At 43.5% G+C, this 15401-nt stretch overlaps 1 protein-coding gene across 2 annotated transcripts in view; it reads left to right on the forward strand.

Annotated features, from left to right (window-relative positions):
- The first annotated feature begins 40 nt into the window (after positions 1-40).
- RPRD1B (regulation of nuclear pre-mRNA domain containing 1B) overlaps positions 41-15401 on the forward strand; it is a 38348-nt gene continuing 22987 nt past the window's right edge. Inside the window, exons 1-3 of one of the 2 annotated variants that reach the window (XM_034787686.1) lie at positions 41-458; positions 3099-3228; positions 5021-5154. In XM_034787686.1, the coding sequence (XP_034643577.1) occupies positions 308-458; positions 3099-3228; positions 5021-5154 (415 nt within the window). In that variant the 5' untranslated portion in view covers positions 41-307. The remainder of the gene's footprint in view (positions 459-3098; positions 3229-5020; positions 5155-15401) is intronic. The other variant, XM_034787687.1, reaches the window with a different exon arrangement.

A 15401-nucleotide genomic window follows, 5' to 3' on the forward strand; every position in this document is an offset into this window, starting at 1 on the left:
CCAGCGCATGCGTCCTCGGCTGGCGCCGGGTAAAGGTTAGAGAAGGCGTCGCTGCGCATGCGCCGCTTTCCCGCGCCCGCCTCTGGCCCGGTGCGGTGTGTGAGCTATAACTGGACACCCGGGTGGTCGCTCTTCCCCGCTGGCGACCCGTAGCATGTGGCCCTTTGACCCGCCGAGGCGGGGTGAGAGGTCGGGTGGCCATCTTGTGACAGCGGTGGCGGTTTGTTGGTGGTGAGGCCCCGCCGCGCCCCCTCCCCCTCCCCCCGGGCGGAGCAGGCCCCGGGGCCGGGCCGGGCCGGGCGGCGCCATGTCCTCCTTCTCGGAGTCGGCCCTGGAGAAGAAGCTCTCGGAGCTGAGCAACTCTCAGCAGAGCGTCCAGACCCTGTCGCTGTGGCTCATCCACCACCGCAAGCACGCCGGGCCCATCGTCTCCGTGTGGCACCGGGAGCTCCGCAAAGGTACCGGGGGCCGCGAGGAGCCGGGCGGGGGGGCCTCGCCGGAGCGCCAGACACGGGCCCGGGCCCGGGCCAGCCTGGGTCGGTCCCCGGCCTCCGCCTGCTGCCCGCTCGGGCTCGGGCTCGGTCCTGCCCCGGAGCCGCATCGCGCTGGCGGCTGGCGGGGCTGGACTTTCCCCTCCGCCCTGCGGGCTGCCCCTGGGCTGGGCGCTCGTCTCGCCTTGCTCCGGCTCTCCCTGTCCTTCCCAGCGCGCCTCCCGCCTGGAAACCTCGTGTAGCAAATGGGGGCAAGTCCCTCGGACGGCTGTCGCCTCAGTGTAGGATCCGAGCCGGGTGCGGCTGTAAGGGAGAAGTCCTATTCTCCACCCCCCCCGCTCCTGCCGAGGTGGGGTGAAGTGTACCTAGATTTTAAAAGTTGGTATAGCTATTAGGGTGACCAGATGTCCCGATTTGGGGGTCTTTTTCGTATATAGGCTCCTATTACCCCCCCCCCCCCAGCCCCGTCCTGATTTTTCACACTTGCGGTCTGGTCACCCTAATAGATATCGTTGATGGGAACACTTAAAAACCAGTGTGACTGCCTCCGTACTAGAGGGCTGCACTGACTGACTTCACTTTGTGCAAAAACTTTATGTGGACAAGCCCTGAGAGTCAGCTGTGGTACAGTAAAACCTGCCAAGAGCAGTGGGAGTTAGCAAAAGTAGTCAGCATTTTGCAGAATCAGATACCCAGATCATCACACTTATGAATACATGTTCTTTAAAATCATAGAAATAACATTGTCAGAGTAGTCTATCCGCTGTTTTGTCTTGAATTCGTGGTATTTTTCCAATATACCAATTCTTTGCGGACTGCTACATGGTAGAAGTGTGTGGTGGCCTCACACAGACATTTTTTGGGCTTTCTTTTCCTGGGAATTCATCCAGTGTCTACCTTTCTAATGTCTACATTGTATTTTGCAATGAGCCTCCCTGAGGGTTAGCGAATAAGACGGAGAATATCTTATTGCCCATATATAAGGTACCCCCACATCTTGAATACTGCGTACAGAGGTGGTCTCCTCATCTCAAAAAAGATATACTGGCATTAGAAAAAGTTCAAAAAAGGGCAACTAAAATGATTAGGGGTTTGGAACGGGTCCCATATGAGGAGAGATTAAAGAGGCTAGGACTTTTCAGCTCGGAAAAGAGACGAGGGGGGGATATGATAGAGGTGTATAAAATCATGAGTGGTGTGGAGAAAGTGAATAAGGAAAAGTTGTTGTTTACTTGTTCCCATAATATAAGAACTAGGGACCACCAAACGAAATTAATGGGCAGCAGGTTTAAAACAAATAAAAGGAAGTTATTCACACAGCGCACAGTCAACCTGTGGAACTCCTTGCCTGAGGAGGTTGTGAAGGCTAGGACTATAACCGGGTTTAAAAGAGAACTAGTTACATTCATGGAGGTTAAGTCCATTAACAGCTGTTAGCCAGGATGGGAAAGGAATGGTGTCCCTAGCCTCTGTTTGTCAGAGGGTGGAGATGGATGGCAGGAGCGAGATCACCTGTTAGGTTCACTCCCTCTGGGGCACCTGGCATTGGCCACTGTCAGCAGACAGGATACTGGGCTAGATGGACCTTTGGTCTGACCAGGTCTGGCCATTCTTATGAATAGGTGTGAAACTGACCAGAGTTTTGTTAGTTTCATTTTGCTGCTTGTTGCAGATATGGTAGTTTTTTTGCCAGTTGAGGTAGATGGGGCTGGATGGAGTCACATTTGGAAGTTTTTAAATATGAAAGCTTAGACTCTGCAGAAATTGATAGTCTAGCTGCATGTCCTTTACTTGGCAAGATTTTGTTAGTCCTGCGCTTATATAAGGTATTAGGTGTCACCATATATGGTAATAGAAAAGACTATGTATTTGAAAGAGCTGAGTTAGGCTTGCTGTGGGAACCATAGCTGAATTTCCTGACTCTTGTGTATGTAAATTCTCAATTGTCGTCATGTATAATATAGCTTTGCATATATTCTAGAGAGTTTCTCCTGTAGATTCTGCTCTTCAGAATGTAGGGTCTGTTGGCATTGACTAATGGTGATAAATGGAAAAAGCTAACTTTCATGGGATTGAGAAAAAACACATTGCTAATAGCTATTTCCATGTAGCATGGATTAGAAAAATTGATTTTGAAAAATAAAAGGTCCTAGGTTCAAGCTCTTCCATCCAGGGATGTTCAGTAATTAAACAGTTTAAGTATAAGGCTAAAATAATACTGTTTCAATATATTTGATTAATAAAAAATAAGTCTATTGTCACATTAATTTGGTGTTAAATTTCAACAGTTCTTCTTTTCATTTTAACCTATACTTGTGGTGAGGCTTAATGTTTATGCAGCACTATGAGATCATCAGATGAAAGATGCACTGTAATATTAGGATTATTTCTCTTTTTGTTTTATAAATTAATTACAAACCAAATTCTAGCTAAAGCAAAGAGGGTCAAGAACTGGTTGATCTGGTAAAATTGAAATGCAGGAAACTCAGCCATATTTTAAGCTGAGAAACTGTGACCACTTTTGGAATGTATAACAAGTAGCCTCAGAATAAAACATGAAATGAGAAATAAAGAATGCAAGTTAAGTTGTCTTCTCTTCTTTCCCAGCAAAATCAAGTAGGAAGCTTACATTTCTATATTTGGCGAACGATGTCATCCAGAACAGTAAAAGGAAGGGTCCTGAATTCACAAGGGAGTTTGAATCTGTTCTTGTGGATGCTTTTTCTCATGTTGCCAGGTAAGTTTGAACATTCATCCATTCAGCTTTCCTTCTCCAATTTCTTTCTCCATAGCTTTTATGTTAAATATTCCACAAATTTTAAATTCAAGTGCTTTTCAGTTATAGGAATATGTTTTGCTCAGGAAGGTTAAATTGTCTTTACTAGAAGCTGAACTCTAACTCCTTTCCTTTAAGAAATTGTCAGTTTTGCCTTGCTCTTGAGAAACAGAAGTAAAGTTGTGGGAAGCTGGTTCTGATTTTGGTTCTGTGCAATGACAGTTGGTTTGTGGGTTTTTTGTGCGTAACTCTTTTGCAGGTTAAATACTTCAGACTAATCCATAAATCTCAAAGCTCTGTACAAAGTCATCTCTGGTCTAAAGATGGTGAAACTGAGCGGTTAAATGATTTGTCCAGTCACATAATTTGTCACTAGAAGAGTGTCACACAATGAGTAACTCTTTCCCTTAGTGGGAGAGTTTGAAACAGAACTCGGGTTTCCTGACTACTAGCTATTGGGTCACTCCACTAGACCAGTTTTTCCTATAATGAGCTTTGAAATTGTGTTATTTCAAAGTGCTTTTATTAATATGACCACATACACCACTTGGGGGGGCGGGGATAGCTCAGTGGTTTGAGCATTGGCCTGCTAAACCCAGGATTGTGAGTTCAATCCTTGAGGGGGCCACTTAGGGATCTGGGGCAAAAATCTGTCTGGGGATTGTTCCTGCTTTGAGCAGTGGGTTGGACTAGATGAGGTCCCTTCCAACCCTGATATTCTATGATTCTGCTTTTGTTTTCTGCTGCTGTGCTGCTAATTAGCTGCTATGTTTGATTTTTCCAAAAGATGTGCAGTTTAAAAATTATCTTCATATTTAAACTAATAAATCTATTTCTAGATCTCACTTACCTACCTAAAAAGTTATAGATAAGTCTGAAACATGTTACTAGCTAGACTATTCCCTATAGAAAACTTAATTTAAACTTCCTTCTTCTATACAGTCTCATCAGTGGGCTTTAGAGTACAGTTCTTTTATGTCTTGCTTTTGTGTAGACATCATTTTAATATGCTACTAGATGAGATCTGATTATAGAGTTAAATTATGTCCCAGAATCTATATATCTGGTAGTTCCAAATTGTGTGAGCTTTACTGGCTCATATCAACTGTTATCAAATGATAGGCCTCCTTCCTGTCATAAGATGGTCCATAGCTAGTTAGGATTGTTATACTATTTAGAGACCAGCTTAGTCCCTGAACCAAACAATTATAATGCACAGGGGAATTAAAGAGCATCTAATGACTGTGTGTTCTGGATAACTACATAACTCTTGGCACTATTTCTTATTCCTTAGAAGTCTTGCTAATTTGGTTGATGTTTAATAAGTAAATTCTCATTTGAATGCCTAATGACCCAAACAATTTCCTTTTTAATTAGGATGTCATTGACTGAAACAATCATTAGACGTGAACATTTTAAACTATAAACCTGGTAACTTTGCAGGATTTTCATAGTTCTTTCTACAACAGCAGAAAGATACTATTTTTCCCTCCCTGCAAAAGTTCTTCTGCAATGGGGAGGCGGGCAGAAAAGACTGCGGGTAGTTCTATACACTGGGTTCCAGCTTAAGGGAAAAATGTTACCTAAGTATTTTGCACCGTGTACTCCAGACGGTACAAGAAAGCCTGTCCCCAAGCTTGCATCTTCCTCTGATGGGTGCAACTCCTAATTTGCATGATGGCATTTTAAAAAAACATGCTCATGTTGTTTAACCAAAGTTTTAACTTTTTTTTTTTTTTAAATATTTGAACAGAGAGGCAGATGAGGGCTGCAAAAAGCCCTTGGAGCGATTGCTTAACATCTGGCAAGAAAGGAGCGTGTATGGCAGCGAGTTCATACAACAGCTGAAACTTTCTATGGAGGACACCAGTAGCCCTCCACCAAAAGGTAAAACCACAGCTTAAAAAAAAAAAAAGCAGTAACAAATACCACATTGAAAAGTTCATCTGTCACTAACTGACATTAGAACTCTGGTGGTAAACAGGCCAGTTCCTGGTATCGTGTACATCTAAGGTTAGGAGAATTGCTGTCAGAACTGACACTGGAGTCACAAAGGGTAAGTCTACACTGCATTTTAAAACACCTGGGTCTAAGGACTTGGCTGAGACTATGGTGCTAAAACAGCCGTGTACATGTCTGAGCTTGGCCTCTGAAGCCCACCCCTCTCCGTAGGCTTTCGAGCCAGAGACTGTAGAGCCGTGCTGTAAGATTTGCTGCTCTGGGTTTCTGCTTGCCATTTAGGCAAACCTCTAGACTAATTGTCTCGAAGAGATTTTGCATTAGTAGAGATGACGGATCTGGTTTGTTAGCCTGAGACCTCATGGCCCTGTTACCAGGGGCCTGCGCCAGGTCGTTTGACTCCACACTTCCAAGTGGATACACTCTGGATCTATCTTTCTAGATGTGTGTAGATTTTGGGGATATAAGGAACAATCCCGATGGTGACCATTGTCACCACCTCCAGGGTGAGATTAGGACTCTTCTGCTTGCCTGTAGAAACAGGCAACTGCAGTGATGGTCCAACCAAGAAGACAATGTAACTTGTTGGTTTCCAGGGCACTCTGATAGCTAAAATTGTCCTGCCTCCAGACACGAGAGTGGATGGTTAGGTGGGTCATTACAATGGTCTGTTCTCCACACTTTGGTCCTCGGATGCCCTTCCTCAGTCTGTATCATTCTTATAGATCACCATGATTTAACAGTGAGTTTTTGGCAAATGGAAGTGGAAGACTAGAAAATGACATTGCAGTTGGTTTGGCTGGTTTCTTTTTAACTCATGTTGGTAACTACTGAAACTGGCTTTTGTGTGATGGATTTTCAGTGGCTTTCTGACATAAATTGACTTCAGTCCAATTCCTGGTGGGCATCTATATCACAAAAGCCACCATTATAGCTGGTAGATCAAAGATTGAGTGTATCATAAAGTAAAAACACTGACCACCTTGCTTGTTTTCCTTGTGGCTTTTCAAACACAAGTAAGATTGCAGTATGTAACAAAAGCAGGTGTGATATTAGCCTTCAGAAAAAACTGACTTCAGTAGCTTCTGAATTTACAAACTACCATGGAAACGGTAGGTTGGAAATCCTGTAGTATAAATATCTTTAGGTTGGCAAAAGGTGGCTCCGTTAAACAAAATTCTTGGAACTCCTGAGGATATTTGATACTCTGATAAAAGAAAAGTATATTCATTTAGTCCTAAGACTGTGTGGTAACTCAAAGCAGAAAATTCTGCATGGTTATGTCTATATATAAACTGGCCATCAGGAAGTTTAGACTTGAAATTAGACAAAGGATTCAAACCATCACAGGAGTGAAGTTCTGGAACAGCCTTCCAAGGGGAGTAGTGGGGGCAAAAGACATATCTGGCTTCAAGACTAAGCTTGATAAGTTTATGGAGGGGATGGTATGGTGGGATAGCCTAATTTTGGCAATTAATTGATCTTTGACTATTAGTGTTAAATATGCCCAATGGCCTGTGATGGGATGTTAGATGAGTTGGGATCTGAGTTACTACACAGAAATCTTTCCTGGGTGCTGGCAGGTGAGTCTTGCCCACATGCTCATGGTTTAGCTGATCGCCATATTTGGGGTCGGGAAGGAATTTTCCTCCAGGGCAGATTGGCAGAGGCCCTGAGGGGTTTTCGCCTTCCTCTGCAGCATGGGGCACGGGTCACTTGCTGGAGGATTTTCTGCACCTTGAAGTCTTTAAACCATGATTTGAGGACTTCAATGGCTCAGACATAGGTTAGCGGTTTGTTGCAGGAGTAGGTGGGTGGGTGAGATTCTGTGGCCTGCATTGTGCAGGAGGTCAGACTAGTCGATCATATTGGTCCCTTCTGACCTTAAAGTCTGAGTCTATGTACGCTGTTGTACAAAGCCACCATGATTGATAAGATATGCTTGAATAGATGCTATTTGTTGAACAGGATGGCTCTGAATAAATTCCAGAGTTTTCAGTATGCTTAGGAACCTGTGACACTTGCCAAATGTGGTGACACCATAGAAGACTGAGTAGGGAAAGTATCAAAGCTGAACACTTTGTATTGCAGAAATATTAATATTGATTATTCACTGCTGCTTGCTTGATGTAGCCCCTCTCCACTTCCTCTCATTTAACTGAAATCATTGCAATTAATTTCTAATCAATTTGAAACATATACTGTATACATGTATCCTATGGGTGTATATCTTTATGATACAAAATGGATTGCATGAGTTAAGGAAGAAAACATAAAATCGTCACTGAAAGTTTGCAGATAACACACATTGGGGAGTGGTAAATAATGAAGAGGACAAGTCCCGCATAGAGTTATCTGGATCACTTGATAAGCTGAGTGCAAGAAAATATGCACTTTGATATGGTTAAATATATACATCTAGGAGCAAAGAATGTAGGTCATACTTACAGAATGGGGGGCTCTTATCTTGGGAAGCAGTGACTCTGAGAAAGATTTGGCGGTCATGGTGGATAATCAGCTGAACATGAGCTCCCAGTGTGATGCTGTGGCCACAAGGGCTAATGCAGTCCTTAGAGGCATAAATGGGAAGCTCGGGTAGGAGTAGAGAGGTTATATCACCTCTGTATTTGGCCCTGGTGCCACCAAGGCTGTAATATGGTGTCCGCAGTTTATCTTGGAAAGGGCTTAGAGAAGAGCCGTGAGAATCATTAAAGGATTAGAAAACCTGCTTATGGTGTTAACTTCGGGGATCAATCTATTTAGTTTAATAAAGGGAAGGTTAAGGGTTGACTTGATCATGGTCTGTAAAGTATCTACATAGGGAACAAATATTTAATGGGCTTTTCAGTCTAGCAGAAAAAGGTATAACGCAATCTAATGCTGAAAGTAGTTGACACTAGCCAAATTCAGACTGGAAACAAGGTGTACATTTTTAACAGCGAGGGTAATTAACCATTGGAACAGTTTACTAAGTGCCATGGTTGATTCTCCATCACTGGCAATTTTAAAATCAAGATTAGATTCTTTTTTTATATTTAACATCTGCTCTCGGAATTATTTTGGGAAGTTCTCTGGCCGATGTTACACAGGAGGTCCGACTGGATGATCATAATGGTACTTTCTGGCCTTGGAATCTATGAGGAGACAATCCCATGAGGGGAGGAAGAGAAATCTTGCAAGCAGATTTGTTATTTAGCTTTCACTTCCTATGAGTTATAAGCTATTTCCATACTGGAGGCCTTTCCGTTTCCTCAAGGAAATATGTGGCGTATTTCTCTCTCACATACATGCAAACATATGTGGATATCTATATTGCGTTTGTATGTCTTTCAAACCTAAATGTATCTAATAAGATATTCTTGTAGGTAGTTTCTAATTAATCTCCTGTTTGTTAGTAGAATTTGAATAGCCCATTCCTTTAGCAAGAATTTTATATATGCTACCTAGTTTCAGTTAACTTATATTTTAAGCACTTAAAAAGTCAGAAAAACTAGATCTGGGCGGACTTTAGTTGCAAAATCCTTTGACTAGCTATTAAACATACCAGCTTTATAGATTATTTCCATGTGACTGGTTTGCAAGTGAACTAGGGGAGAAGTGCTTGAGCTAACTCTATCACGATTACAGGCTGAGCAAAAAATTTTTGGAGAAGTTTTTGTGTGGGGAAAATGCAGTTTCAGGTCCATCATTGCTACTGTTACAACTCCTAGTCGTGATGTCAGTGGATAGTCATTGGGCTAAGGAAAGAGTGAGTGATTCTACAGCCTTGTAGTTAGAGCCTTCGCCTAGAATGCAGGCAACCCAAGTTCAACCCCTGCTCCAATGGTTATTTATAAAAGTGGAACCATTTCAAGAGGAGAGATTGAGAATGCCCGAGACACTGGGATATTCTGGTATGAGGCTCTCTCCTGCCATGTGGGAGACGAACCCTTTCTGCACACCAGAGAGAGAGGAGTTGAACCTCAGTCTCCCACATCTCGGGTGAAAACCATAACTCCATTGGGTTAGGGTTGAGGGAAGCTTCTCCTCCTCTGGCCACTTTGTAAATCCTTCCCTTTCAATTGGTGAAAATACTTGAAGATTAGGGCTGTCGTGCAATTAAAAAAAATGAATAGAATCCCATTTATTGAAAGATTTTTGGATGTTTTCTACATTTTCAAATCTATTGATTTCAATTACAACACAGAATACAAAGTGTACAGTACTCACTTTATATTTTTTTTATTACAGGTATTTGCACTGTAAAAAAACAAAAGAAATAGTATTTTACAATTCACCTAATACAAGTACTGTAGTGCAATCTCTTTATCATGAAAGTTGAACTTACAAATGTAGAATTATGTACAAAGAACTGCATTAAAAAATAAAACAAGGCAAAATTGTAGAGCCTGCAAGTCCACTCAGTCCTACTTCTTGTTCAGCTCAGACAGACAAGTTTGTTTATATTTGCAGGAGACAAAGCTGCCTGCTTCTTGTTTACAATGTCACCTGAAAGTGAGAACAGGCGTTTGCATGGCACTGTTGTAGCCGGCATCACAAGATATTTATGTGGCAGATATGCTAAAGATTCGTATGTCCATTCATGCTTCAGCCATCATTCCAGGGGACGTGTGTCCATGCTTATGATGGGTTCTGCTCGATAACAATCCAAAGCAGTGTGGACCGACTTAGAAACATAGAATATCAGGGTTGGAAGGGACTTCAGGAGATCATCTAGTCCAACCCCCTGCTCAAAGCAGGACAAATCCCCAGACAGGTGTTTTTTTACACCCCAGTTCCCTAAATGGCCCCCTCAAGGATTGAACTCACAACCCTGGGTTTAGCAGGCCAATGCTCAAACCACGGAGCTATCCCTCCCCCCTTCTTGATATTTTTTGTTGAAAAATGTCAAAAACTATCATTTTTGTTTGACCCCAAACAATTTATTTTAATTGCCAACAAACTGAAAAATCTGTTGTTCACCCACCAGCTGGGGGGTGGCACAACTGAACAAGGAACTGACCTGTTGAGCTCAGTAGCAGAGGCTGGCTCGAGTGTAGGATTGGAATGTGAGGGGCAAGGCCGGTGCTGAAGCCAAGGGAGCAGAGAAGAGCAGCACCAGCAGAGAGAGAGAAAAGCAGGGAGGGATGGCTCCAGCTGTAACTATCATGAGGCAGCCTGGTGACAGTAGAGAAGGAGGCAGTTTGGAGCAGAGCAGCATTGCTCATGTCCACCCTGGATAGGCTACCAGCTAATGTACGTGTAAACAGAAATGGATAGTCTTCTCCCATCGCAGAAACCAAAGAAAGGGGTTAGGTGTCAGAAGATGCACTGGAGCTCATGGCCATAATATGTAATAGTTTTTTTGGGGTTCTTGTATTTAGTCATGTCCCCAGCCTCTGACTTTTTTTCTGATGATCTCCTTCTGTCCAGTCCCAAAAGATGTATTTTAGTTGGGATTTGTAATTTGGTGGTAAAACAAACCGACCTTAATCTTTTTCCAGAAATGAATTTCTCAAACTGAGGTTCCTTGGCCATAGCTCAAGTTGCTAAATTGCTGCAATTAATAAGCTAAAGCCGACTGAACTTTCACTTGTCCCACACTGGTGGCGAGCTGTGTATTTCATATTTTTGTTTTCTTGTTCTCGGGGTTCTTTTATAAACGAGCAAGGTTTAAAACACCAGGTGGGTCTTTGAGCATTTGTCCACACAGATCCCACTGTAGGATGTGTGCTCCCGTGCATGCGAGCCCAGAGTCTTTTAGCCAGCAGTGTCCGTTGGGGCTGTGCATGTGCCCTGTACACCCTGGCACCCCAGAATAAGGGTATAAAGGGCAGAGCAGCCCCAACCATTTCCTGCCATCCATGGTAGCTAGTCAGCCTGTGTGTCGTCTTACTTTTGGATAGGATTAGGATCTTATAGTTGGTGAGTCTTGTTAAGTTTAATTAAAGTATATTGGCTTTTTAAAAAAAATACTTTTTCTTGTTTCTTCTGAGTCTCACCTTGGTACCAAAGAGTAGGTGTGGTGGCTGAGAATAGGTCTCCTGGCTTTTAAAATCTGCCTGCCTGCGAGACAGCTATGCCTATGAAATGCCTCTTTTGTTTTGGGCCATCTCCGGTCTTAAACAAGCGCTCTATTTGTAACTTTTGTTTGAAGTGCACTCAGAAGGCTCGTGATGCCTGCTTGAAGCTGATTCTGATGGTAAAGCGAATGAGAAGAGTCTCGGACTCCAAGGATCCTCCTCAAAAGCAGTCTGCTCCTGCCTCAAAGCTGGGTTCAGCTAATGCGCTGGCTACAAGAGACGCTACTTGGGGTGCTAAGAGGGCTTCTGGCTCTAAAAGATGTCATGCTTCCTTGAAACACTCTGAGCCTTTCCATCAGTCCTCTTCAGCTCAGTCAGTGTCTACTACTGCCCAAGGTAGGAAGGGGCAAAAAAAATCTCTGGATGGGCATTGGCACGAATAGCTGTCCCTGGTCCCAGCCAGCCAAGAGGAAGGCTCAAATTCATCATGCCTCTGACTTACCCAAGCATGCGCCTTTGAAGTTGCGTCTGTACTTCGTGTTTTCAAAGACTGGGGGATCCCATTTTTCAGCTGCTATACCACGTCCTCTGTCTTCAGTGACTGACAGTGCTTTCTTGCATCTGTATGCCACAGATTCATCACTACCGCATCCCGATGAGACCACCTCATTTACTGAGACTCTTGCTTTGATATGGTCCGTCACAATATTGTTGACATCAGTATTGCCCAGGCTGCCTTTAAGTCTCCTAAAACTGGAGTACTCTTTGCTAGATGTCTCTCCTTTATCTATAGCATCCAAGTCCCTGCTGATCCTGGAAACCAGAGTATTGATAGTGAAAATCTGTGGTCATCTTCTGTGGTATCATTGCTTACTTCTCATAGTATGATGTCTGAATCTGTTCCTGTTTCTACTCCTGAGGGGAGTGTCTCCTTATACTCATCTGCGCTGTAATTTTCATATAGCAGCAGGAACCCTTCTACTAGCACAGTGGTTCTCAAACTTTTGTACTGGTGACCCCTTTCACATAGCAAGCCTCTGAGTGTGGACCCCCCTGCCATATATATATTAAAAAAAATGTTTAAAATATATTTAACACAATTATAAATGCTGGAGGCAAAACAGGGTTTGAGGTGGAGGCTGACAGCTTGCAACCCCTCCTCCCCCCATGTAATAATCTGGTGACACCCCGAGGGGTCCCAACCCCCAGTTTGAGAACCCCTGTACTAGCAGATCTCCTCCTGTGCCTAGAATAGTACTTGAGAGAAGCCTTGAAAGGAATCTCTTTTGTCATAGATCTCCTCTTTAGAGAGGTTTCAGGTTCTGTACTACGCATTTCTGTGGCCCAATACAGGGTGAAGTTTTGGCCCTGTTGATCTGTATGAAACCCTCAGCTTTACCCCCTTTTTATTCAGCTACATTGATATTTAGAGTAAGGTCACTTGCTCCTAATGATTCATCTAAGGAGGCTCCGTTATCTCATCAAGAGTTCTTTCAGAGTTATGAACAAGACCCTCATAATGAGGAAGAACGCCTTGTGGAGGAGTATGAGGACCTATCTGTTTCCCCAGCCATATCGTCATTATCACCTGGTGAAGCTGTGACTCCATCTCCCATGTCCACAATAGACTATTTCAAGGCACTCAAAGACCTTCTTAAAAGAATGGTGGACACCTAGAGATTTTTCTAGAGGTCATCCTGGAGAGGTCTTGTGAATTATTTGATATTTTGCACCCAGTATTCCAGGTTTGCTTGGTCATGTCTATTAACCAAGGATCTGTGGCGTATCTTGGCATCTCTCTTTGATCCGTCTAAGAGGGCAGGTCGCAGGTACAAAGGGGTTCCCTCTAGGACATTTGAATATTTTATTTTAACCTCAACAAGTTTTTAGTTGTGGCAGCAACTCCTGACAAATCTAAGCTGTTTTGCACCTCTTAATCTATGTAGAGAGATGAGCACCAGCAGATGGATCTTCTTAGGGCAATAAGGTTTATTCCTCTGCTGGCTTGCAGATCTGTACCGCCAACTATCAGGCTTTGTTGGTGCAGTTCAATTTTCTGCAGTGGGAGAAAGTCTTACAGCTAAGAGACAAACTTCCTCAAGGCACCAGAGGTAAGTTGAAGGCTGTGACTGTGGAGGGCCAACTGGTGGGGAAGATAGAAGCATCCAGAGACCTGGCAAAGCTGACATTGCAGTGCCCACTCACCTCACAACAATCAATAAGCACTGAACATCATGGTCTTAGACATACTGAAGGAGGTTCAGACCGCAATTGAAGACCTTCCTTTCAAAATGACAAGGTACTTCACTCTTCAAAGGACTCTAGTGTGATGCTTCAGTATCTGGTACTATACATACCCTGGTAAAAGAGGAAGCAAAGCTGATATAAGCCCTTCTCAAGGTATCTGCTTCATATCTGTAGCAGCAAAGTGCTTCTCATCTTTCTAAGAAAACGCGTCACTTCAAAGGAATCCCCTCTACCTTCTACTGCTGATTATTATTATTATTATTTTTTTTTTCAAGAGAAAATTGAAAATCCAACATAGCCTTCCCTTCCTTCCTTCCTTCCTACAACTCCCTCCTCCTTCTCCCTGGTCAGAGATGCAGAAATTTCTGATTGGCTATCTTCCTCTAACCCCTCCACTTGCCCCAGTGACTCCATCCCCTGATCTGCCTCATGCCCACTTTCATCTCCTTCCTTACTCGTCTCTTTAACCTCTCGCTCTCCTTTGATGCCTTCCCTTCACAATACAAACATACGTTACTCTCCTATCATAAATCCCACCCTTCACCCCACTTGCCTTCTCAACTAGTGGCCCATCACCCATTTCAGCAAGGATGTTTTCACAGTTCTACAGTCGTTTTCCAGACTGGGCCTCAGGGTCAATTCAGACACTTCTCCTCTCACCCCTACTCATCCATAGAATTTATAGGGGCTGTGCTCCACTTCCACTTGGCAGGATTTTTCCTTCAAAGATTTTTCCATAAAGAATTGCCTCAGGTCATGCATTCAGTCTCATCCAGGAACCACATTGACCGTCTGACTCAATTTTCTGGGTTATATGGTAGTTTATACTTATGTGACTATCATGGTTGTCTCTGGCCTCCTTTGGGGTTGGCTAAGGATGTTTATCCTCCAGCCAAACATGGTACGAACTTCCCCCTAGAAGTTCCTCTGTAATGCTGTCATACCTACTTTGGTGGACAGACCCTCAAAACGTCCATGTGGCTACTCTGTTTCATTCACCATCTCCTTCAAAGACTCTGAAAAATGCAGCCAATCAAGGCTGGAGTGCACATTTGGACTCTCCCCAGATACATGGCACATGGTCATGTACAGTCTCAATTACACATAAATGCATTAGAGCACATGGCCTTTCAGCTGGCTTGCAAGGTGTTCCTGCTTCTCCTTCAAGGTACTGCTGCTCAAATTCAGATGGATTATATCCTGGCTATGAACTATATAAACAGACAAGGGGGAGAGTGAGATTATCCCCCTGATGTCAGGAAGCAACACATCCATGGGATTGGTGCATTCTGCATCCGATTAATCCGATGGCCCTGTGGAAGATCAGCTAAGCAGAAGAGTTCCTTCACTCATAAATGGGAGTTAAAAGACTCTGTTCTAGACAAAATATTCCTAAGGTGGGGAGTTGCTGAATTGGTTTGCTACCAATGTGAACACGAAATGTCCAGTGTTGTGCTGATGAGACATAAGACCAGCACCTATGGCAGATGTATTTCTGGTTGAGTGGGAAAATAACTTATGTCTTCTTCCCATTCTGCTAATTCTCAGTCCTCAGAAGGACATGTCAGTTCTAGTATTCTGACCTGATACATCTGCCAATCAGGCAACCTCTTCAACTTCCCAAAACTCCTCCATGTTGTTTATCAGAACCAAGGCCTGATGCTGCACCCATGCATTTGACAGACTACCTGGCCAAATTTCTGTGGACAGAAGCTGCTTAGCAGCTGTATGGGAGGTTTGGATCCATAGCAGAAGGGCCTCTATTAGAAGTACATGCCAAGTTAAGTGGAAACATTTCTCACTGCGGTCCCGTTCAGAGACCTCTTCAGCCTGTGGAATCTTCTACTCCATCTATCTTGGACTAATTGGGTTTGAAACACATGATTGCTTAGTTCTAATAGAGTTCATCTGGCTAATATATCCCTC

The sequence above is a fragment of the Trachemys scripta genome, chromosome 12 (genome assembly GCF_013100865.1).
Source record: "Trachemys scripta elegans isolate TJP31775 chromosome 12, CAS_Tse_1.0, whole genome shotgun sequence".
In the NCBI taxonomy this organism is placed as follows: Eukaryota; Metazoa; Chordata; order Testudines; family Emydidae; genus Trachemys; species Trachemys scripta.